This window comes from Ceratotherium simum, chromosome 34 (assembly GCF_057802395.1).
Source record: "Ceratotherium simum simum isolate JZ-2026a chromosome 34, ASM5780239v1, whole genome shotgun sequence".
Classification (NCBI taxonomy): domain Eukaryota; kingdom Metazoa; phylum Chordata; class Mammalia; order Perissodactyla; family Rhinocerotidae; genus Ceratotherium; species Ceratotherium simum.
Window position 1 is genome coordinate 11,422,744 of NC_141933.1, and position 25,498 is coordinate 11,448,241.

At 54.7% G+C, this 25,498-nt stretch overlaps 1 protein-coding gene across 2 annotated transcripts in view; it reads right to left on the minus strand.

The window, feature by feature from the left end:
• Positions 1 to 593: 593 nt before the first annotated feature.
• FADS2 (fatty acid desaturase 2) overlaps positions 594 to 25,498 on the minus strand; it is a 35,373-nt gene continuing 10,468 nt past the window's right edge. Inside the window, exons 5-12 of one of the 2 annotated variants that reach the window (XM_004437465.3) lie at positions 18,910 to 19,035; positions 11,217 to 11,277; positions 10,706 to 10,782; positions 4,943 to 5,040; positions 4,583 to 4,679; positions 4,167 to 4,246; positions 2,750 to 2,875; positions 594 to 2,371 (exon numbers count right to left, since the gene is read on the minus strand). In XM_004437465.3, coding sequence (XP_004437522.1) covers positions 2,320 to 2,371; positions 2,750 to 2,875; positions 4,167 to 4,246; positions 4,583 to 4,679; positions 4,943 to 5,040; positions 10,706 to 10,782; positions 11,217 to 11,277; positions 18,910 to 19,035 — 717 coding nt within the window. In that variant the 3' untranslated portion in view covers positions 594 to 2,319. The remainder of the gene's footprint in view (positions 2,372 to 2,749; positions 2,876 to 4,166; positions 4,247 to 4,582; positions 4,680 to 4,942; positions 5,041 to 10,705; positions 10,783 to 11,216; positions 11,278 to 18,909; positions 19,036 to 25,498) is intronic. The other variant, XM_087422809.1, reaches the window with a different exon arrangement.

Sequence of the window (25,498 nt, forward strand, 5' to 3'; positions counted from 1 at the left end):
GAGGGCTGGGTGAGGAGCAGGGATCCCGTGTCATGCCCTGATCCAGCTGCTGTCACCCGGTGGCCTCAGGCCAGTCCTGTCCCCTCTGGTCTCAGCCTCCTGACCAGAGGGGAGTCTGGCAGAAGCCAGTTGACGTGAGGCTATGGGCAGACAGCTGGTCCCGGGATGAAGATGGGGAGAGACGTGGGGAATGAAGATATCAGGAAGGTGGCCTTTGCCCGCCCCTCCCGCTGCCCTCCAGAGACCTTCCGGAAAGCCTCACCTGGCTCCAGTGGCGTCATGGAGCTGGGTTTGCGTGAGCTGCTGAGTCCCCAGGAGGAGGAAGGAGGGCCCATCTATCTGGGTCATTTGCCCAAAATTCCTGGCCTGGAGCACACTTCAGGCAAGGGGAGAGGCCGTTCTCTCATGAGCAGAGGCAGCAGAGGGATCAGGGTGGGTGACCCTAGGCAGGGAGAGGACAGAGGGAAAGGGCTACCCATGCCCACGCCAGCCTCCTCCCTGGTGCCCAGACCCCTGCTCCCGCTGTGAAGCCCCTTCCTCCATCCCAACACCCGCCCGGCATGAGCATGCAGAAGCACGAGGCCATCCGCTGATCAAGGCAGTGAGAATAAAATCACTTCTTTTATTTCCAAAAAATGGAGCGATGGGGGAACAACAAGATAAAAATTAAGATCAGTTCCCTATGGATCCATTCTGCCTCTGGGGAGAGACAGCAGCTCCTCAGCCGGCGGTGTGTTCTCAGCTGGAGGGCCCATGTTGCCACGGCAACCCGAAGGTCTGTCCACTAGATGCTGGTCCCTCCCAGCTGGCCAGAGCCGGGGGGGGGCTAGAAGCCCTCCCCCAAAGGCGCCCACTCTGAGTTCATTCCTGCCCCGCCCTCCCCTGAAGCTAAATAGTGATTAGTGGGTTAGATCCTGGAATGCGGAATGCGGCAGCTCTGCACCCTGCCAGTGGCGGCGGGCTCCCCTCCCTCCCCTCTCACTTTCCACTCCCCTCAGCCCCAAATTCCTCCTTATCCCAGTTCCCACTTGGCCCTCATCAGGGCCCCCCTAATCCCCCCGCTCCTCAGCGTCACCTCCTCTGAGACTCCCTCCCTCTCTGCCCCCATTGCCCTCCTGACAGTCAGGGCCACCGTGGCCTCAGTGAGTGAGCCCAGCTCAGCCCACCGCCAGGGCCTGAGGGAGGCTGCGAGGGGCAGGTGGTAAAAGGCAGATTGTCACAAGGCCCAGCCCCGCTGCCACCCCAGTCACAAAGTATCCTGTAGCAAAAGGTTAAAAAACAGTAAAAGACACGAGAGAGCGGAAGACAGTGAGAAAGGACATCCGCTGGCAGCCCTGACATGGGGAGGGGCTGTGAGGAGCCCTCCAGCGCCCTCCTGCAGCCTGTAGGTCCCAAGATTGCTCAGGCCAAGTGACCAGGGACCGGCTGGCACTGCCTGGCAGGTAACAGAGCACTTCAGAGAAGGGTCCGATTGCTCCAGAATCCTGGGCCTTCCAACCAGAACCAACAGCAGAACGGGGGGGGGGGGGGGGGGACAGGGCTGAGCCTGCAGGCCAGCTGACCCCCCGACCTGGTCATTGCTTCTGCTGAGCCCACCTCCAGGACTGCTCGCTTGGACCCAAGGTCACTGGCTCTGGCTTCGGGAAGACGGTGGAAGGTGGGGGGGATGGAACTGCAGAAGCCCTGGGTCAGTGGGCTCCAGCGGGGCGAGGAGGTCACTTCTCAGGGCCCCGAGTTCTGAGCTGGCTGCACTGCAGGCAAAGGAAGCCTGGAATCGGGGCTGTGGCCCTGGACATCTGAAGAGAAGGTGCCACCCGCGGGGAGGCCCAAGTACCGATCTAGCGGTGGGAAGGACACCCTCCCACGAAAGGGTGGACGGTGTGTGGCCGTCAAAGGGTCGAGCCAGGCCTGCAGGCTCAGGGAGCCATCTTGCCCGAGTAGGACAGGACCCAGCCCCACGGACCTCAAGAGCATCTGAGGGAGAAAAGGGGGACGAGTGAGGCCTGGAGGCCGGGCTGCCAGGGAGGTCACAGGCCACTTCTGTGGACCTCTGGTCTGGCAGAGGGTGGAGGAGGGATGGAGTCTCCTCTCTCTCTGCTCCTGGGGGAAGGGGCTGGGAGGCGGCAGGGAGAAGCCAGGCAGACAGAGAGGGGGCTGGAGGGAGAAGTGAAGGGGAAAAGGAGAGAAAACAACAGAAAGACCAAAACTGAGGTCTGTGAGCCCCAGCCTCACGGATACCCCTCAGAACAAACCCCCCCTCCCTGGGCCATCACGCCCGCCTGCTCCCCCTTCCCCCTGGGTGCCCCAAGAGCTGCGGCTTCATTTGTGGAGGTAGGCGTCCAGCCACAGCTCCCCAGACTTCTTCAGGGACCTGGGAAGAGAGAGGGGTGGGGACAGTCAGGGACCAGGAGGGGAGGGCGGGCTGGGCAGGCCACGCTGGGGGCTTGGTGCTTCCTCTCAGCTCTCAACCAGGGGTGGCCACAGCTTCCAGGGCCTGCAGGGCTGCTAGATCAGGGCTCCACAAGGGACCCCCTATGGAGGACAAAGGGCAGGTCCTCATCCAGTCCAGAGAGAAGCCAGGCCATTCCTAGTAAGGGATGTGGCCTGGTGGGGGCACCTGTGTCAGCAGGGCTTGGCCCCTCTTGGCATGGCCACTGCGTGGTCTCCACCATGGGCGGTTCCAGCTATGTGCTTCTCAGTCGTCCCCGTGCCCCAGGGACCCCAGCAACCGCGGACTCCCCCCTCTTACTTGATGATGTCCAGCAGAGCCCTCAGCAGTGGCTTCTCCTGGTACTCGATACCGTACTTGGTGCACAGAGACTTCACCAGGGGGGCGACCTTGTGGAAGTTGTGCCGGGGCATGGTGGGAAAGAGGCTGGGGAGAGCATGGGGGCAGTGTGAGGACACCCCACCTCCTCTCGCACCCACACGAGGCGGGCTGGGCTCAGGGAGACCCTGTCCGCACCTCTCCTTCTGTGCCCACTGGGGTGGCTGGCACGTGGGGCGGGGCATGTCTGGGTGGGGGGTTGTTCTTGGACAGGGGTGTTTGTGCTCTGGGGAGCTGGAAAGAAATTGGATGGCCAGAGACAGAATATCATGTTTATCTAAAAAGGAAATGAAATGGGGGAGTGGTGAGAAGAGGAGAGAGATGGGGATGAGGGGAGGAGAGAGATGGGATGAGGGGAGGAGAGAGATGGGGTGAGGGAGGGGAGAGAGGCGGGGCGAGGGGAGGGGAGAGAGGCAGGCGAGGGAGGGGAGAGAGACGGGGGGAGGGAGAGAGACGGGGGTGAGGGAGGGGAGAGAGATGGGGGGAGAGAGATGGTGAGGGAGGGAGAGACGGGGTGAGGGGAGGAGAGAGATGGGGTGAGGGGGAGAGAGACGGGGTGAGGGAGGGGAGAGACAGGGTGAGGGGTGGGGAGAGACAGGGTGAGGGTGGGGAGAGACAGGGTGAGGAGGGGAGAGAGGGTGAGGGAGGGGAGAGAGACGGGGTGAGGGAGGGGAGAGAGGCAGGGGAGGGAGGGAGAGAGACAGGGTGGGGGAGAGAGACGGTGAGGGAGGGGAGAGAGAGGCGGGGAGGGGAGGGAGAGAGGCAGGGGTGAGTGGGGAGAGAGGCAGGGGTGAGGGGAGAGAGACGGGGTGAGGGGAGAGAGATGGGGGGAGGAGGAGGAGAGACAGGGTGAGGGGAGGGGAGAGACAGGGTGAGGGGAGGGGAGAGACGGGGTGAGGGGAAAAGGGACAGTGACGGGGTGAGGTGAGGATGAGGGGCATCAGGGGAATGGGGGTCTGGAGGGCAGTCCCTCAGCTCTCTCTGTTCCAGGCAAGCTCTCTGACCTGGCTGGGCCTCAGTTTCCCTGTCAGTGAAGGACTCAGTCACCCTGCCCTCAGGCTCACTGTGCCAACTCTCTATAACTACAAAGCTCAGGCCACACGTGAGGGGTGGCTGTCACTATGACCGTGTGGCACAGGGCTGGGGCACTGACACACCTTGGGGAGACAGCACTGGGAGCTCCTCTGCTGCTCCAGGGCTGGGGGTAGGGGGATCTCACCAGGGAGGAGAGAGAGAGGTGGCCCCCACATGGTGCCCTCTGCCCAGATGGAGCCGGTGGCCACTTCTCCCGGCAGGATGTGGCCTGCCTGTGCCCAGCCCCGCCCGCGCCTGCACTCACTGGTGCTCGATCTGGAAGTTGAGGTGCCCACTGAACCAGTCATTGAAGAAGGACTGCTCCACGTTGCAGGTGGCTGACAGCTGTGGAGGGGAAGGTGGATGAGGGGCCAGGAGTAAAAGCAGGAAGGACCTCCTTCCCATGAGGCCCAGCCTTCCCCCTGGTCTCAGGGCCGCCCCTCCATGTCATACGTCCTGCCCGGAGTCCTCCGCCCACCCAGATTCCGTGCTCATCCCTCCCACAGATTCCTGCCAGCCTTTCTTGCTCAGCCCTGTGCTGACCAGCAGAAGGACACAAGCAGCCCCAGGGAAGCCTAGCCCAGCACTGGGTCCACTGGACAGCCACGTTTCTGGGGGCCGAGGACATGGACCTCGGTCCAGGCTCCACAGGGCTCTGGTGAGCATCTCTGCCACCCTCACCTGGCTGCTGAACCAGTCTCGGTACGGCTCGCGGTCAATCTCCATGGCGATGTGATTCATCTGCGTGACCCACACAAACCAGTGGCTTTCCAGGAACCTGAGGAGAGCACAGCTCAGCGCTGGGGCCCGTGCAGGCTTGTTCACCACGGGGCCCGGGCCATGTGGGGACAGATCCTCTCTCCCAACCCCAAGGGGCCCAGGCAGGTGCAGGGGGGCAATGCAGCCCCTGCTGAGGTGCCAGGACGTGAGGCCCAGGGCAGGAAGTGGGGACCTCTGAGCCTCTCCCCATGGGGCCCTCATGCCCAAGCCCCCATCAAGGCCAGCACTCAGCCCAGGGATTAACCAGCAAAGCTCGTGCACCTGACGAAGTTGAGGAAAAGGATGGCTCCCAGGATGCCATAGAAAGGGACGTAGGTGATGAAGAATCGGGCATAGTAGCTGATGGCCCAGACCAGGTCCTGCAGAGAGAAGCACGATTAGACATGGGACGGCCCCACCCTCCTTGGCACTGCGCCCCGACCACAGGTGTGTACACAGCACCTCACACTCCCCGCCAGGCAATGGTGTCCAAGAATCCCCGACAGGCCTCCAGGAAGTTGGGCACCAGGCCCATTAGGCACGCGACACCCGTACGCACAGGGTGTGTGTGGCTGCCTTTGTTTCTAGGGAAAGGCTGGGCGTTTTAGCAGCAGGAAGGGGGCTGTGTGCTCTGCTCCCAGGGAAAGAAACAGGGATGGGGACCAGGAAACCTCAGGCAGCCAGGCCTTTCGTGGTCCTGGGGGTTCTGAAGGGGCATACACAATCCGCACATACCCCCAACACCAGGCAGCCCACCAACTGCCCTTCAGCCTTGTCCGCGCCCGTCAGCACCTGGGCTGCTCTCCAGCATGACCTCACAGGAGAGCAAAGGCTAGGGACACCATCTGTCCCCTACCTCTGGGCCCTCCCAGCAACTTTTGACACTGCTGGCCCTCTTCTCGTGCCCGATTCTCCTCCCGTCCCCTCTCCACTCCGCTCTCCCTCCCTGCCCCGCATGGGGTGGGGTAACGGGGTCCTGAGCTGACCCGTCTTCCCTCACTTCCTGGGCAAGTCCCTCCCCAGGTTGCCCCCGCTGCGCCACCCTCCACGGCAGCCTGGCAGGCAGGCTGTCTGCCTCCTCTCTGCCACCAGAGTCCATGTGCCTCCACCAGACCACAGCAGTAGCCTCCCATCAGTCTCCAGCTTTCCCTCGTGCACCTGTGGCAACCAGAGTGACCTTCGTAGCACCAAGCAGCCCCCATCTCTCCCCTGCTGAGCCCTCCCATCCCACCCAGAGCAGCCAACAGAGCTCTGCAGCATCGGGAACCCCTCTCTCCTCAGTCACCCTGACCCAGCTTGTTCCCACCTGAGGGCCTTTGCACTGACTGTTTCCTCTGCTGGGAGTGCTCATGCAGTGGCTGGATCCCCCATCATTTCTCCCCAGACCCTCAGCAGGGTAGTGATCAGAGCGCAGGCTCCAGGCCAGGCTGCTGCATTAACTCCAGCCCTACTGGAATTCACCCACTAGCCATAGGTCATTTGCTTAGCTGTTCCTCGGTTCCCCATCTGCAGGATGGGGAGAGAACCCCCTACCAAGGTTCTACATGGGTTGAGTGTGTGTTGCAACAATAACTGTAGCCGGCAAGTCTGAGCCCTAAACGATTCCCATCGGTCCCTGCACCACTTTGCCACCATAGAGATCTTCCTGACATGCCAATGCGATCATTCCCCTGCCATCCTCAAAGTCATCACTGGCCTCCTTCCCCAGTGGGGATAAAGGATAAAATCCAGGGGGCTGACCTGGTGGCGTAGCAGCTAAGTTCACGTGCTCCGCTTTGGCGGCCCAGGGTTCACAGGTTCGGATCCCGGGTGCGGACCTACGCACCACTTATCAAGCCATGCTGAGGCAGCGTCCCATATACGAAGTAGAGGAGGATGGGTGCGGATGTTAGCCCAGGGCCAATCTTCCTCAGCAAAAAGAGGATGATTGGCAACAGATGTTAGCTCAGGGCTAATCTTCCTCACACACACAAAAAAGTCCAACCCCTGGGGTAGGCTGCACAGGCCTTTCACATGCCTGCCCACCGACCCGGCCTTATCTGCAGCCAGTCACCAGACCCATACGCGTCCAGCCAGGCCACGCTGCCTCCTTGCAGTGTCTGTGTCCAGGCTGGATCCACCCGGAGGCTCCTTCTGCCCTTATCTGCTTGGCAAACTCATCCTTCAATCCAGCTCTGTTCAGTTAAGCTCTACAGTCAGCAAATGCCTTCTCTATATCAGGGGCTGATTTAGGTGCTGGCGGCAAAAGGAGGTCCTTCAGAAGACAGGACTATCAAGAGATTCCTTCGATATCATATGGAAGGGGACAGATAGGGACAGGCACGATGGGAACAACCCTGGAGTTTAGGAAAGGCCTCCATCAGGAGGTGGTGCCTGGGCTGGGCTGCACCAAGCCAAGAACAGTAGGAAGGACCTTTGCAGAAGAGGCAAGGCTATGGAGAAAAGCCCAGCCAGGAGAGACCGCAGAGTGTGTGTGCCGGGGGAGGCGAGCGGGAAGGGGCTACATCTACATACAGATTCTATGTTCCATATACTCTAGTCCGAGAGCTCGAGGTGGGGGTGGGGGGCTGAAGCCAGGTCACATCTGCCTGGGGAGACTGACCTCTATCTCTTGGGAATGGAGAACCACTGAGAGCTTTAAACGACAGAGGAACACGGTCACATTTGGATCTTAAAATAGATCCCTGTCAACCGGGGATGGAGAGATGACATTATTTCAGTAGCTCAGACAGGAAATGATGGAGGCCCGAACCAGGACCCACGGCACTGATGAGGGAACATTCCAGAACTATTGAGGAGGCAGAGGCAGTTGCATTTGGGGACTGCTTGGTCACAAGGAATCTAGGTTGGTCCCTGGCATTGGCGCCATCCGCTGAGTAGGAAGAAGGAGGGGAGCATCGGGGGAGGGGAGAGTCTGAAGGGCCAGCAGTGGCCCAAGGGCAAGACGTTGGGACCAACGAGGTGGTCTTTAAGGGGGTGGAAGAAGCAAATCTTACAAATTCTCCTCCTAATTTTCATCACATTCATTTATTTATTTATTTATTTTTGTGAGGAAGATCGGCCCTGAGCTAACATCTGCCAATCCTCCTCTTTTTGCTGAGGAAGACTGGCCCTGGGCTAACATCCATGCCCATCTTCCTCCACTTTATATGGGACGCCGCCACAGCATGGCTTGACAAGCAGTGCCTCGGTGCACGCCCGGGATCCGAACCAGCGAACCCCGGGCCGCGGCAGTGCAGCGCGCACACTTAACCGCTTGCACCACCGGGCCGGCCCCTCATCACGTTCATTTTAATTTCTTTTGTGTGTAGGTAGGGCAGTAATAAGTACCTATATATTAACAGCGGTGCATGCTTGCTTATTTATTTTTGTGCAAAGTGATCCATGACCACAGGACCACTGGTTTCAGGGGTAGGGAGTGAAGGAGGTGCAGGGAAACAGTCAGAGAGATGGAGGACAGCCAGCAGAGGCGGCCCTTGGAAGCCGACAGGGAGAATTTCACCAGGGAGTGGCGAGTGGTGTCACATACAGCAGACCTCCTGGAATGGGCAATGCTGCCTGATGAGTAAAAACCTCTCTCCTTGAAGCTCTTGGAGCACATCAACCCCTCTCCTCCAGGCCAGGGTTTCTCAACCTCCATGTGATTGGCATTTGGGGCTGGATTATTCTTCATTGTGGGGGCTGTCCTGTGCATGGTGGGATCCCCCTGGCTAGATGCCCACTAGACGCCAGTAGCACTCCATCCCCACGCCCCGAGTTGTGACAATCAAAAATGTCTCCCGATATTGCCAAACGGCCCAACAGAACCGCCCCTGTTGAGGACCGCTGCCCCAGGTCACACCTGCACTTTGCACTCAAGCTCGCTGTCACTGTGAATCAGAAAAGCACATCGCAGGGCATGCCTCCGCCCCACGCGGTCACGGTCCCCTGATCGGGGCGCTGGGTCTCATCCACCTTGAATCCCCAGTGCCAAGCTTGGGAGCAGTCAGGAGGCCCAGCCCTCCCGCCCAGGCTGAACCCTACTCCCTGGCAGGGGCGAGGGCAGGGCGGCCGGCTCCCCACTGCCAGGCCTGAGTGCCCTATTAAATTTCCCGGGCTCTGCCACCTGATCCCAGTCAGGTACACAGTCCAATTTCCTTTCGTCCTGTCCCTATTTAATGCTTTGTCCCTTAGAGAATGAACACAGTAAAAAAAAAAAAAGATTAAATATTCATGCCAGAGTCATCCGCCGTAAAAGCTGATTAAAACACACGCAGCAGCATCATGACCCAGCACAGCATGGCTCTCCTTCCTTTTCAGCTGTCACTGCTCCCAGCGCCCAGGTGAGCCCCGGTGGAACCAGCAGTCACCACAGGGCACAAGATCTGGTTCAAATTTCCACCACTTAACTGATCCGGAAACTCCATCCCTCCAGCCCGTACCTGCCTTGTCGGTCAAACAACGTTAAATGACGCGATGCAGGTGGCAGGGCTTAACTGTTCCTGGAACACAGTAAGTACTGACGAAATGCTCGCTTGGGGGAAAATAGTATGTCCCAGAAGTGAGTAGTGCAGGTTCTAGCAGCACAGGGCTGGCCAACTTCCAGACTCCCAGAGTCACAACTGCTCCCCAACCACCCCCACCGGCTCCCAAGTCAAAGTCCCCGCCCTCTTAGCAGAATCAACAGGCACGGCCCCTTTGCCCACAATTTCAATGAAAGAATGTCAGACAAAGTACTTGGAAGCCCTTAAAACGCTATACAAATACGAGGTATTGTTACTGGAGAGATGGGTGGCTGGGGTGTGGGAGGGGAAGTGCAGGACATAGCGTCAGGAGGCCTGGGTTCTAGTGCCTGACCGCCCCTTGGAGTCACCTTGGCAAGTCCCAAACTTTCAGTCTCCATATCTCCATTTATGAAGCTGAGTTTAAAAAAAAAGACCAGCAATACCTACTAAGTGACTGTCCACTTGGTCCTGAGGGCAGGGGTCCTGTCCTGGTGAACCCCATTCTGCCTAAAGCAGGCTCTGCCTATAGGGACTGCTGCCTCCAGGTCATTCCATCGTGGGCATATTATCCTCTTGCACAGATTCACGCCTGCACATCTACATAAAGCCATGGACCGATGCGTGCACCATGCTGTACGGCCCCTCTCTCCGGGGTCCCCTTCTCCCTCTCTGGAGGCAGAATCTGGAGATTCCGCCACGCCTGCTGTTATGGGTGGATTGTGTCCCCTAAAATGCAGATGTTGAAGTCCTAATCCCCAGGACCTCACAACGTGATCTCATTTGGAGTTAGGGTCATAGCAGATATGATTAGTTAACACAAAGTCATCAGGATGGGCCCAAATCCATTAGGGCTGGTGTCCGTATAAAAAGGGGACATTTGGACAGATACAGACACGCACGGAGGAAAGATGATGTAGAGACACACAGAAGAGATGGTGGCCATCCACAAGGAGAGAGGCCCAGACCAGATCCTTCCTCACAGCCCTCAGAAGGACCCACTCCGCCAACACCTTCATCTTGGACTTCTAGCCTCCGGAACTGTGAGACAATACAATTCTGGTGTTTCACACAACTGACACTCAGTTTGTGGTACTTTATTATGCAGCCTTAGCAAACTAATACACCTGTTGTCTCAGCCAATGCCTGGCTGATTCCATTTACCAACCGGAGTGCAGTGTGACCTGGTTCACAGGGCCTTAGGGGACGCATGGGGACATGGGAGGGCAATAGCTGCAGTGGAGTCTTGGATGGGTGGGCCGAATTTGGCTCTCATCACGTTGCCTTCAGGAATTTTCTGAGGGGGCTCTGCAAAGGCAGTGGCTCTCCCAATGGACCCCACCATGAGTGGGGGGGATCTTTAGGAGTAGGGTGCTACGGCCTTGCTGGCTCCTGGCAGCCTCAGAGCACATCTCCCTTCCTGAGAGTGACAGGGCAGCCAGGCCAGGAGGAGATGCCTGGGGCCCCACAGACCCCACAGAGATGCACGGGGGCACAGTGCAGGTCCCCAGGGTCCGCTCATCCCAGTCACCCTCCTCCCCCACTCCGGGCCCCCTTGACTCACCACCCAGTCTTTGCGAACGATCATGGTCTTGATGATCTGGTACTGGAAGTACGTAGGGATGAGCAGCGGAGGCCCAACTACAGGGAGAGAGCAGAGGCGCTTTGAGACGCCCTGTCTCGCCCAGCCCGGCCCGGACGACAGGGAGGAGCCGGGGGCAGAACACTGAATGTGGTGCCCAGCTCTGCAGCCCATGGGCAGAGGCAGCCGGGGGCCCTGGTGCCCGAGGATGGGGCTGGGAGCAAACAGCACGCCCACCTGGCACCCCATACACCCCCCAGGGATCTCTGAGGGTGAGACCCTGGGCCAGTGTGTGGGACTCTCTGGGCCTCTGTGTCCCATCTGGATCAGGGGCCAGGAGGGGTTTGCTCGGGCTGGCTGTTGTGGCCCCTCCTTCTCTAACAGGTTTAGTGTCACTTTCTGGGTCTGAAAAGGTGTCAGGTGGGAGGGGGATGGACGGCCGCTCTGTGGGGAGAAGGGCCCGGGGTGAGGTTGCGGGCGCCCCAGCACTCACTCAGGAAGAAGTATTCATGCTGGTGGTTGTAGGGCAGGTACTTTAGCTTCTTCTTGCCATACTGCGGAGAGAGCAGAGACCATGAGCACTCCGCCCTCGGACCCCACCCCACCCCACCCCCGTGCCCACACCCTGCTCAGGGGGGCCTCTGCCCCTCTCCTGTCAATCCGCACCCTGGGCCCCTCAAGGCTGGGCCCCTCCAACCCTCTGGGCTCCTGGCTGCTCTGGCTAACAGCGGCCAACATCTCCTCAGCCCTAGCTGAGTGTGCCGACCCCGAGCTGCATCCCGTGCAGGCCTCAACGCAGGCACTTCCCCGAGAGCCCACAGGCCGGCGCTTCTGAAGCTGTTAAGTTCAAGGTCAAGTCATTGTCCAAGGCCACACTCAAAGTGGGCCCAGCTGGGATCTGAACCCAAGAAAGCTGACTCAGAGCCCGAGTGACAGGCACTAAATAAAAGTTTGCTGAGTGAATGCACAACTGAACAACCTACACAGGGGCACAGGCACCCAGAGGGAGCTCCTTGGTCAGTCCCCCCACCCCGCTGGGAGTGAGAAAATCTCCCAGGTCACCCTGGAGAGCTCCCCGGAGAGCTCTCTCCTGCAGCAGCCAGGAGAACCCAGGTAAGGGCCTGAGGAATTGCTAACAGTCACCAGGCTGGGAGCATCACCTCCCTGGAGCCTCCTGCTATTTTCGAAAGCTAATTACTCCTCCCAGGCGGATGCTTTCCACTTGAGGACACCGGCAGGTGAGAGGAGGCCACCACATGGACTCCTCGGGCCACCTTGGGTCACCTAATCCCACCTAGGGCACCAGTTCCCTCTCCATCAGAGCCTGCATCCCTGGGCAGCCTGGTGCCCGGGCATCCTCTGTACAAAGCTGCTCGTCACTCAGAGCATGAGCTGGTGTGGAGCCACTGCCCCACAGGACCAGCCTACTCTGGTCCTGCAGCCCTTTAATTCCAGGGTCCAGCCCCCTGGGGACCAGCCTGCTCTGTTCCTCTGGGACTGAGACCAAAAGATGCTGCTCGCAGGGTGGTATCTGCTCCTCTTGCTTGCGATGCTGGGAGTGTGTGTGGAGCCCAGGTCGGGACTCTGCTTCTCACCAGCACTGAGACCCTGCACAGGTCACTTAGCCCCTTTTGCTTCATTTGGCATCCAAGCCGCTGGTTGTTAAGAGGAGCCAATGAGAACATGGGTATAAGTGCCAGGCGCTGACCCCTGGGACAGTACCCCTCGTCCACCCTTCCCCGGGTCAGAAGGCCGGGGCCGTCCTCCTCCGACGGTGTCCATTCCTACTTATCACAGTCAGGAGATCAAAGCAAGTTAGAAATGGGGAAACCCTGGATGACGTGTAGGCCGGAGCCCCTGTTCTCCTGGTGAGAACACGGAGATGGAAGTGATTGTTGAAATCATAGGGACGGCCCACGGACTCCGTGAGGACGGGCCCTGGGTGGGAGCAAAGCCCAGCCTGTCCTCAGGACATGCATCTCGACGTCAGCGGCCACAGTCACGGCACACCTGGCCAAAGCACCACCAAAATCGATCCCTTTGTTCCGTGTGGCCTCCTGTGCCTTGGCAGGGGTCTCAATGGTCCCCAGAACGTGCGTCCATTTGCAGGAAGGCTGTCATTAAGGCCAGGATTGAGGCTGGCCTTGGAGAGGTCCCAGCCAGGGAGGCCTCAGAGGCAGTCTTGGACGATTTCCCAGGGAGGGGAGGGGCGGGGGGCACCCCCTGACTGGCCAGTGTTGGGGGGAGTACAGCTTCCCAGGGTCCCAGAGAGCATGTGGCCACAGAACAGGCCCCTGGATCCTGCTCTAAGCTCCTCCCAGAAGCCAGGAAACAGGCCCACAGGCACAGCATTTGTCGCAGGCTGCCCCAGCCCTGGACAGGAGCCCTCCCCACCACATCTCTGCCCCACGGTCATCCCAGGGGACCGCCCCAGGCCCAGAGGACCCTCTCAGGTTAGTCAGGCTCTACTTGGGAGTGAGCAGCCCAGGCAGGTCGGCAGAGACCAGAGGATCCCCATGGAAGGACTTAGAGGTGGCCGATCTGCTGGGGGCACCTGGAGAGTTTGTTTGAAGCTACATTTGCACAGCAAGCACATTTTTCATTGATTTATGGTGACCTTTAGGGGGGTGACAGAGATTACAGGGGCTGATGCTCCCCCAGCTGCTGGCTCCCATGTGCGCCCCTTCCATGCCCCACACTGTCGGGCGGGAGTCGATGAACCCCTCCCCCGGGCAGCGGAGGCCTTCCCATCAGCCTCTGTGGGTTCCCAGGCTTCGGGAGGCAGGGACTTGGGATTTGGAAACAATTTATTTGAGCAAATTTCTCCCCCCGCCCGAGCTTTGGGCTCTTTATTTGCAAAGTGGAGGTACGATGGGTACTTCATAGGGTTGTTGAGGGACATGAAGTGGCTATAAAAGCCCTTTGGGGTTGTGAACAAAAGGTTAGCCAGGTCACACGTGCACCTGTGTGCGGTGACACACTGAGACGTCACTGCACGTCTGTGCCCATCTTGGTGACCTCAGTCGGGGCAACGGCAAGGTCATCTGTCAGCGTACGACTGACCCACAGCTCTCGCTTCCCTCTGGCTCAGGGGTGCCAAGCCCGGCGTGTGGCTGACTTGCCAGCTCTTGTCTTTCACACACTTGGTTCTTCGCCAACACCTAGCCATACAAGTCATGGGCGCAGGGAAGGGACGGGGAGAGGTATTTTAGAATGCACCAAGCTAGGAGGAGGAGCTCCTGGCTTCTTAACTCATCAGAAAACTGCAGTCATCCTGCAAACACATTTCCCCAAGTGCCCACCAGGTGGTGACCCTGGGCAGGGTCCCACAGGACTCGGAAGCCCCACTTTGGAGCCGGACAGCCTGGGTTTGGAAGGTGGCAATGCCTTTTCTAGCTGTCACCTTGAGCATAGCTCTCTCAGCCTTAGTGGTTCCATCTATAAGATGGGTTTGATGATCGCTCCTGACTCACAGTTAAGCAAGGATGAAGTGATGTCCTGCACGCAGTGTCGGGCCCACAGACTCATTCAGGAAGAGTCTGCCTTCCTCCCCACTGGGGCCACAGGGCCTGGAGGACTCTCCTCCAAGAGAGTCCTCATCGCACACCGGGAGAAAGCTGGGTGGCGGGGCCGTCATATGGGAGACTCAAGGAAGACAGAGAGTGCTCTCACTCAGGCGATAGTACGGGTGGCTTGTGTGTCGAGACCCCCAGAAGGAGATGGTGGCACACGCAGGGCTCACTCTGACGTGTTCCCAAGCCCAGGCTGATAGGGGACGCAGGCCAAGGGCAGAGGGAGGGGGAGCGCTGCCAGCCTTGGTGGCCTGGCTTTCTGGAGGCCCATAACCCTTGGCCCCGGCCAGGCTGACCCTCCTGTGCTCAGCCTCTCCACGGACCACAAGGCGAGGCTTGGATTATGGGCTGAGGGGGTGCCAGGGGCATATGCAGGGAACTTTTGAGCTTTGAAACAAAATGTCTAAGGAATGACAAGGGCCTTCCTTGTCCGTTCAGGGGTGGGGGAGGGGAGCTGTCACAAAGCCCAGTCCTTGCCTCTGGGAATGAGCAAACTCAGAGAGAGAAAGGAGCAACATGGCCACACTAGGCATGCGCAGAATAGAAGAGCCCGGACCACGGACCCTGAGAGGAGGGCCATGGTGGCTCCAAGGGAGGACTAGTCACTTTGGCCTGTTCATGAAGGTCTGCCTGGAGCAGGAAGCCTGGAGGGTCAGCTGAGGTCAGGCAGAGCATCCCAGATGGGCAGAAAAGTGGAACCTGAGACAGGGAGGCAGAAACACTCCTGGCTTCTGCGAGCCCCTTGGCAGTGCTACAGGGATAATGGCCTCCCATTCCCTCCACCATATGGGAAAAAAAAGAAAGAAATGAGCGAAACAAGACCGGCACTGACATCACCACTATTTAATTCTGTTCTGGAAATTCCAGTAATGTCATAAAACCCAAACCAGAAATAAGAGTGTGACGCTATGAGAAAGGGAGTCTAAATATGCGTTATTTTCGGGCCGGCCCGTGGCGTAGCGGTTAAGTGCGCGCGCTCCGCTGCTGGTGGCCCAGGTTCGGATCCTTGGCGCGCACCGATGCACCGCGTGTGAGGCCATGCTGTGGCGGTGTCCCACATAAAGTGGAGGAAGATGGGCACGGATGTTAGCCCAGGGCCAGTCTTCCTCAGCAAAAAGAGGAGGATTGGCATGGATGTTAGCTCAGGGCTCATCTTCCTCACAAAAAAAAAAAAAAAAATCGTTATTTTCAAGGATATGATTATGCCCCCAGGAAACCTCAAAGAACCAACAGAAAAAGAACTAGAATCATGAAGAGACATAATGGACACTAGTTGGACATAACTAGCCAAACAGCAACAGCTTTCCTGAATACCGGAGAAACCCCAATCCTAATGACAAAAATAGAAAATAGCTACGAAAAAATTGAAAAAGAAACATTCACAAGACATATAAAGGAAAGAATAAAGCCGTTCCAAGAGAGACAAAAGGAGACGAGTGAATGGAGACAGACATCTGATTCCTGGAGGGAAAGGCTGACCACAACAACGTAAATTCTTTCTAGAAGAGGAAAGCCCGCTACAAGCTTACAGTGAGTTATTACGTGCCAAGGATGGATCTCTGTGATGCCCAAGTCACCCAGACAGCGTCCCGTGGGAGGACAGACAGCCCAGACCAGGTGCTTGCTCTGCCACACGGAAGTGGTGGTGTGGCCCATTGGGGGAAAACTGTCTGACTCCGGAGGAATCTGAAAGTGGAACACCATCTTACCCAAGTCCCATTTGGCAAAAGTTAAAACAACCAAAAGTGAAACCACAAAACCCTGAAAATAATATGTATGAAGAACTTTCTGAGTATAAAAGAAATGAGGGGAAAAAATGAATACATCTTGCTACATAAAACAAACAAAATCCTCCCAGAAGTCATAAATAAGACCAAAACGAAGAAAACTAACTGGGAAAGGGGCTTCACTGTGAGACCCTCTGCAGCCGTCTGGCTGGGCTGGTTGGTTCATCTGTGCCTGGAGATAGGAGCCCTGGCCTCTTGGCTCTGGAGGCCAAAGACTGACTCAAGATCCCTAGGCCTGGCTGCCCAGGGCCAGTGGGTGGGCCTGGTATGGTGTGTGGGCCTGGCACGGGGAAAGTGCCATCACACTCATTGTCACCAGAGTCCCTTCCAGGTCAGCATGGTCCTGTGGACACAAGGGCGCAGCTCAACGAGGAACCCAGAAACAATCGGCCTTTTCTTTCCCCCATGAGTGTGTGAGAGAGGAAGATTTCCATGAGCACTGTGGCCCTGGCCATGGTCTTTCAAATGCCATTAGTGACTGGATAACCAGATGCCCTAAACCTCACCGCCCCACCCCCCCGCCCAAAAGCTGGGATCCGAGAAGTGTCTAGGGAGAGGAGATGTTGGAAGAGGCTTCACTGGCCACCACACAGAGAGGAAAGATGCCTTCTTGCCAGCATAGCTGGTGAGACTAGATTTTGCTGTCAAGGACACAGACAACATCTGTCAGGACAGCCAACAGCTCGACATGAAGCCTCACAGAGAAAGAGAAGCCTTTGTCTTCACTTATCAGAAGGCCCCATGTTAATCAGTTCTGCTATCTGGACACCTCGAATCAAAGCTAGCAAACTGTTGCCTAGAAGAAAAACACCAGCATGTACTTTGGCAGAGAACAAAACCCCTGCCTGGCCAGACAGGCTCCATGCTTCCAAAGTACTGAATTTTGGCTAATTTCCCCTGAATGGTCAATGTTACAGAAAACCCATGTTTCTGCTCAGATATTCTCTCGGGTGGAAATGAAACGGGAGAGACGGGGTACAAACCAGAAGTGGAGGAACAGGCTTTCTCCTCTCCTTGTTCCAGGGCTTGGAGGCCAACGCTGCTGGGAATAGAACTAAATTTAAGTCTCTGCTCTTGCTGAGCGGAAACGTGCCTCACTCAGCAAATGCTCATTGAGCCCTACACTGTGATGCTGAAGATCTGCATAAAAACAACAAGGATCTCCTAAACTTTGGTTTACATCAGCCATGTATTTCCAAAAAGCAAACCAAATGAAGATTTCTTTTTTTTGGTAAATGGAACCCTAACATAAAAGCTCTACTTTTTTTTTTTTTTTTGCTAGAGAAGATTCACCCTAAGCTAACATGTGTGGCCAATCTTCCTCTTTCTTTTCTTTTTTTATGTGAGCCGCCGCCACAGCATGGCCACTGATAAATGAATAGTGTGGCTCTGTGCCCAGAAACCAAACCCAGGGCACCAAAGCAGAGCACGCTGAACTTTAACCATTAGGCCATCGGGGCTGGCCCATAGAGGCTCTACATTTTTTAAAAATGTGTTAAATGAGGTCATTATTTAAATTCTTGAAAGCACTGGGGGTGCTTTTACTAAAAGGAAATTAAGAATTGGAAAACACCAAACTTTCCTGTCTTACACAACAGCGTGGGTTACGTTATAGTGGAGAAATACAACAGAGCACTGGACAGCCCCAGGTGGAGGCAACATACCGTAACTCTGGGAAAGAGGTCCATGTTTGGTGAGCTGGCAAGGTGCAGAATAGAATATGTTTTAATAGAATAAGTTTTTGTGTTTTTAAAGAATTTATTTTTGCCTTTGCTTGTTTGTTCTTTCTTTTGAGGAAGAGTGGCCCTGCGTTAACATCTGTTGCCAATCTTCCTCTTTTTGTTTTTTTTTTCTCCCCAAAGCCCCGGTACATAGTTGTATATCATAGTTGTACAGTTGTAGCTCTTCTATGTGGGATGCCGCCTCAGCATGGCTTGATGAGCGGTGAGTAGGTCCGTGCCCAGGATCTGAACTGGCAAACCCTGGGGCGCCGAAGTGGAACGTGTGAACTGAACTGCTATGCCACCAGGACGGCCCCAAGTTTTTGTTTTTAAAAAACAGATATATGCACGTTTATACGCACACACACACACAAAATATTTGGAAAGATATATAGCGTGTTGTCAACAGTGGTCACCCTCAGGGGCATGACATTTGGGCAAAGGAGGGATGGTGGAAATAATAGGAGATTCATTTTCAAATTTTGTATATTTCTGTGCTATTTAAATGCTTATGACAGGCATGTTCTCTATTTATAATAAAAAATGTACTAATATTAAAATAAGGCAGTATGGTAGGGCAGAAGGAAATGGCCTCGCCGTCAGATCTGGGGCCTCGTCTGGCCCCTAAACTCGGTGACCCTGAACACATCCCCTCCTCCCACTTTGTCATCTTTTTGGTGAAGCGGGTAGGACCAGGTGCCGAGGTCCCTCCCAACTTCGAGGACCGTGACTCTCCAAATAAAGTTTCCTTGAGCTGGCCTTTGGGAACCAAGCTTGAGCCCTGGAATTGTACTTTCCTGCTGAACTGACACCAGATTTCCCTCTGCCCTGGGAAGAAATAAGCCAGGAAATGCTCTTTCCTGGCCGGTGGAAGGGAGGGAGGGGGGCATCTAACACTCTGATGAGGAGCTGCATCCATTAGTTACACATGAGACCATTCCATATAAATTCCAGCTTGAATAATTCAGGGCGTCCTGGAAAGGTTTCCACGTAAACATCAGACACAGATGCATCTGGCTGAATATCCACTCTACCCTACAGGATTCCTTCGCTGCTCCCCGCTCAGGCCAACACTTCCTATGTCAACACCATCCCCTTCGTTGTACCTCAATGGGCTGCCATTCGCCCAGGACAAACACATGCAGCATGTTCACATCTGGATCCTTGTAGAAGATGTTGGGCTTGGCGTGATGCTGGAAGTGGCGATGGTTCCACCAGTTGGCCGAGGCACCCTGTGGGGGAGAAATGCGGGTGAGCAGTGCAGACTGCCGGGGGACCTGAGCTCATCTGACAGACCCTACTCAGGACCAGTTCCTAGTACCTCCAACGTTCAGAGCCAACTTTTTATTACTCACAGGGCCTCGGGCCCTGGAAGTCAGAACATGGCCCTGCCAGTACTCAGTCCACAGCGCTAGACAGCCCCTGGGGCCAGGACTTCTGAATGAAGCCAAGTCACTCCATCCCTCCAGGCCTGTTTCCCCATAAGATGGCGATGGCGGGCAAGAAGTGCTGGGGACGGACCAGCGGCAAGCACTTCAGCAGGTGTGGAGTTGGTCTCCGCACTCCACCAACGCCAGGTGTGAGCCTCCACGCCCCTTATCCTCTACACATCTCCTGTGTGACCGTGTTGTGCAAGGAGTTGGGGTTCCAGGGACAGTAAGAAGTGGCCCTTACCATGTGACCCAGCCTTCCACTCCTAGGTGCGTACCCAAGAGAAATGAAAACACAGCCACAGAAAACTTGTACACAGATGTTCCCAGCTGCATTATTCAAAATATCCAAAAAGTGGAAACAACTCAAATGTCCATCAACTGATGAATGGACAAATAAAATGGGATAGATCCACACAACAGAATACTGTTTGGCCATGCCATTAAAAGGAATGAAGTCCTGACACATGCTACAACATGGATGAACCTTGAAAACATTATGCTACGTGGAAGAAGCCAGTCACAAAGGACCACATATTGTACGATTCCATTCATAAGAAATGCTCAGAGGGCCGGCCCCGTGGCTTAGCGGTTAAGTGCTCACGCTCCGCTGCTGGCGGCCCGGAGTTCAGATCCCGGGTGCGCACCGACGCACCGCTTCTCCGGCCATGCTGAGGCCGAGTCCCACGTACAGCAACTAGAAGGATGTGCAGCTATGACACACAACTACCTACTGGGGCTTTGGGGGAAAAATAAATAAATAAATAAAAATTAAAAAAAAAAGTGCTCAGAATAGAGACATCTATAGAGATAGAGAGATTAATGATTGCCTAGAACTAGGGTTGGGGGTGGATGGGAGGGATGCAGGGGTTGGGAGGTGATGGCTGAAGTGTGGAATTTCTTTTTGGGGATGATGAAGATGTCCCAAAATTGTGATGACGGTGCATAAATCTGTGAATATACTACAAGTCATTGGTTTGTACACTTTCAATGGGTGACTTGTATAGCATGTGAATCATATCTCAATCAAGCTTTTTCAAAAAAACAAAAAAGAAGACCACAAGTGGTCCCTGCTCTCGGAAGGCCCATGGAGTGGTTGGCAAGAGACAGCCCGACAGCCAGACACATTGAGAACAGAGTCACATCACGCCCAAAAAGCTCTAGGGAGAGCTTAATAAACAATCGCCAACATAAACAGGTGAGAGCTTCCTGGTTCTAACATGTAAATATAAAATTACTATTCTAGGAGACAAGAAGTATTACATGAGTATTTCAAGGCCACGAATTTCTGTCTCACCAGCTCAAGCTCCTGACACATTTCGAGGGCCTGTTCCTCCACAAAGTTGCCCAGTGATGCACGGAAAGAAACTAACTTTTTTTTTTTTTGGTGAGGAAGATCGGCTCTGAGCTAACATCTATTGCCAATCCTCCTCCTTTTTTTTTTTCCCACAAAGCCCCAGCAGATAGTTGTATGTCATAGTTGCACATCCTTCTAGTTGCTGTATGTGGGACGCGGCCTCAGCACGGCTGGAGAAGCGGTGCGTCGGTGCACGCCTGGGATCCGAACCCGGGCTGCCAGTAGCAGAGCGCGAGCACGTAATTGCTAAGCCACGGGCCGGCCCGAAACTAACTTTTCTGACTCTTCAGCATGAGGACTTGACTGATGAACTGCTGCTGAGTCAATCAATGCTTTGGCCGAGGGTCTGTCCATCTACAGAAAGACGGATTTGCTAAAACAAATATTTTACTTGGAAGATGCTTTTGGCAACAAACACGGTCTCTGGACACCAACAGCCATGGGCGGGAATAGCTATGTGCAGCTGTGGCCTTTGCGGTGACCTCAGGCCCCTGTAAGCAGGCGGGCCTCAAAAGCCATCAGAGCAAAAAGATGTCGGCCAGTGAGAGCTTAGAGGATTCGGGAATCAGATGACACATTCACCTTATTAGCCAAAGTAACCAAATTCCTGCAAAGAACGAAATGGAAAAGTCCCTGGCACAAAAATATGAAGGGGCAAGGCAGGTTATGAGTAAGTATGATGTTTAGAATACACTCACCAAGAGAGGTTTGTCGAATGAATAAATGAAGGAGAGAAAGGTGGGCTGTGAGCACCATGGGGATGAGTCAGTGAGGTGGGGCCATCCCTGCACTAGGGGTTGGATGTAATGACAAAACATTTTTTGGTGGTACTATTCCGCTGTTGTGATTCTCTTCCATTTTTCTCCGCTAGGCAAAGCCCTACTTATCCTTCACGAACCCTTCCTTCCCGGGCACCACAAAGCCCTGCCTGCCCGGGAACAATGGCGCAGCCCTTGTGTTCTCAGAATGCGGTACCAATGCTGCCTGCCCTGGGGATGAAGTGGGGAAAGAGAGGGAGCTGTTGTCTAGTGAGGGAGAGCTGAGCATCACACCACACGGAGATGGGGCTGAGGGAGCTGGGGAAGTTGCTGGAGGCCGCTCAGAAGGACTGCACTCAGTCCGCAGGCTGGGCAGGAGGGGGCCAGGCAGAATGAGGGTGCTCTTCTGCCAGAGGGAAGAGCCTCGGTGAAGGCCTTGGGGGATGAGGGGAGTGGGAATGTGGACTGTTCTAGAAGCCAAAGGAAGGCCCCTCGGTTGGGCCAGAGACACAGGACCGCAGCCAGTAGTGCTGTGCTGAGCCACATCAGAGCCTGAGGAGAAAGGAAAAATGTGCACCCTGGCTTTAGCAGATGCCAACTCCTCCACAATATTTTCAAAATCTACTTTTTGTCTCATCTTGTTTTCAACTGAGAGAACTGCCAAGTCTGACGACATCTCTCAAGCAAGTGACGATCTTAAATAATTTTCAATTATCTTAAACTGAAGTCAAATAATAAATTCTGGGGCCGGCCCCGTGGCTTAGCGGTTACGTGCGCGCGCTCCGCTACTGGCGGCCCGGGTTCGGATCCCGGGCGCGCACTGACGCACGGCTTCTCCGGCCGTGCTGAGGCCACGTCCCACATACAGCAACTAGAAGGATGTGCAGCTATGACATACAACTATCTACTGGGGCTTTGGGGGAAAAAAAAAAGGAGGAGGATTGGCAATGGATGTTAGCTCAGAGCCGGTCTTCCTCAGCAAAAAGAGGAGGATTGGCAAGAATGTTAGCTCAGGGCTGATCTTCCTCACAAAAAAAAAATAAATAAATAAATAAATAAATAAATAAATAAATAAATAGTTTCAGTATAAATAGTATATTTAAACTCAATGTTAGGACTCTCAATACACCAACTTTCCAATTGTTAAATATTTTTCAGCTACTTTAATGTTGTGGGGGAAAAAAATCAACCACTAAAAAAATACATACAAACATGTATATAGGGGCACAAATTTTTCCTTGTGCCTTAGGTTCCCGTATGGCTCAGCGCAGTCTTAATCTTTATTTAAAATGTTGATATTTTGTTCATTGTGGATTTTTTTTTGCATTAATTTTGTTTGAAAATACAGTTGGTCCTCCGTATCTGCGGGTTCTGCATCCAGGGATTCAACCAACCTCGGATCAGAACCTACAATGGTTGTGTCTCTACTGAACATGTATAGACTTTTTCTCCTTGTCCTTATTCCCTAAATAATACAGTATAACACCTGTTTACATAGCATTTACATTATGTTAGTTATTTTAAGTAATCTAGAGATGATTTAAAGGATACATGAGGATGTGTGTAGGTTATATGTAAATATTATGCCCTTTTATATAAGGGACTTGAGTATCTGTGGATTTTGGTATCTGAGGTGGGTCTTGGAACCAATCCCCTTCAGATACCAACGGACGACTATTTTGCACTAAAATGTTCCTTATCTCTATTACTCAGTTTTTTTGGTGTCCCCTTCAATTCTGCGCTGGAGGCAAATGCCTCACTCGCTTTACCCTGGTCCCGGCCCTGGCAGCCTGAGATGAGCTTGTGAAAAGGCTGGCTGAGTTTTAGATTTCCATCTCCAGATGTGGCGTTTAGATGGCACGGGGCCTGGAAGTGTGTGTTTGATCCTAAGCACAATGCAGAACACTTAAAGGTTTGTAGTTTTTTGTGTGTGTGTGTGAGGAAGATCAGCCCTGAGCTAACATCCATGCCAATCCTCCTCCCTTTTTGCTGAGGAAGACTGGCCCTGAGCTAACATCTGTGCCCATCTTCCTCCACTTTATGTGGGACGCTGCCACAGCATGGCCTGACAAGCGGTGCATCGGTGCATGCTCGGGATCCGAACCTGGGCCGCCAGCAGCAAAGCGTGCACACTTAACCGCTACGCCATGGGGCCGGCCCCCACTTGAAGGGTGTTAAGGAGAGGTGCCACAGCTCAGAATTATCTTTGTCCAAGATCACCCTCTGGAAGAAATGTCCACAGGAAGCGACATGGGCTGAAGGAAAAGGGGAAGTCGGGATGTAGGGAGCTCACCCATGGAATCCTACAGCAGTGCAGGCTGCAGTAAGAAGCAGGTCCCAGTCCCTCCAGGCTCCCAGCACCCTGCTTGCTGTCCTCACCAGCTGGTACTAGAACATCCGAGCTGGCAGGGCACCTGAGGACGCCCCTGCAGCCAGCACCTTTTATTCCCAGAAAGGGACCAGAGGAACGATGGACCTACAAGATATGCCTGCAGCTGTGTGACCACCGAATGCTGTAATCCTCCTGGCCCTGGGGCACCCCAGGTGAGCTGCACGGCCACGCCACTGGCCTAGACACAGCATGGAGGACACAGGTAGCAGGGGGCTGGAGAGCCGTAAGTGGGACCCATGTCCTTGACCTCGTCTAGTCTCCAAGCCCAAGTACGCTGTCTTCCCGTCAGCCCAGCGTTCCAATTCCGTAAGCCAACGTTCTCCATGAAGGCCAATCCTCTGTCCTGGCCTCGTCTTCCGTCTGACGCAGGAGCCTTTCAAGGACCGAGGGACATCAGGCTGGAAAGGCCCTCCCGGCCCCTGCCCAGAATCTGGAAACAGGACACAGCCCATCTTTGTTGAGTGTGTTGGGGGTAACACGGGTCGGGAGGGAAATGTTACTTTCCAATACTGAGGAGGGTTTTATCCAACAGAAGAGAATACAAAAATGTAACAAAGCACTCTACTATGCGCGAATACGCGCGCCCTCTCCCTTCGCCCCTGAAATTCTGGAAAGAAACCAGGTTCTCAGACCGCTTCAGGCTCAGGGCCAGGGAAACTGCTTGTTGTGTAACGAGTTACTAGTTCCACCGTAGTTCACCCCCAACCGGATCCGGAGCTGGCCCGCCAAAGGCTTGATGCAGTCTGGGTCACAGGGGGACAAGCCTAACCCAGACATGTAGCTCTCCCCAAGCCAGGGCGGGGAGGGATGGAACTCATCAGGATGCAGCCTTTCTTAGGAAGCAGCTGGATACTGTTGGGAAAGGGCTGGGGTGGAGGATGAGCTGCTTCAGAGAGAGTTGGCAAGGACTTATCTCCAAAACCAAGGAGGTAATCCTTATCAGACCAGCACAAGGTCACAGACAGGTCCAGTTTGCACTTTTTTTTTTTTTTTTTTTTTGGTGAGGAAGATTGGCCCTGGGCTAACGTGTGTGGCAAATCCTCCTCTTTTTGCTTGAGGAATAAAGCAAAGCTGAGCTTAACATCGGTGCCAATCTTCCTCTATTTTATATGTGGCATGCTGCCACAACATGGCTTGATGAGCAGTGTGTAGGTCTGCACCTGGGATCTGAACCCACGAACCCCCCGGGGCGCCAAAGCAGAGAACACAAACTTAACTGCTATGCCACCTGGCCAGCCCTCCAGCTTGCCTTTTTACAAACTTGGTGAGCTGTAAGGCTTCTACAGGTCTGCCTCCTCATCTGCTGAGCGGTGAGAGGAGAGATACCTCACCTTCTAAGTTTTAAATGACTCTGATCCTTCGGCTCAGTTAATCATTACATGGTTTGACGTCCCTTATCTAAAGACTGACATGATGGCAATATCTCCTTTTCATATCCCATATCCTTCCAAAGTATATTCGAGATGGTTTATGATAAAGGACTGTGTATACAACAGAATGTTTAAAATAAAGATAAAGGCTTAAATGAGATGCAATGGGAGGGAAAGATATGAACAAAAACACAGGCTCAGGAGAGTCGCTGTTCCAAATCTGGCTTTGTGTTTCCTGGCACCCAAGGGGGAAAAAAAGAGGAATACAGCACCCGAGGGGGAAAAAAAAAAGAGGAATACAGAGGTCTTAAATTGCTCACATTCCCAGTGGAGGGAAGCACACCAATTCATCAAGACAGACTGCTCCTTTACTGGCCTAAACTTAAAG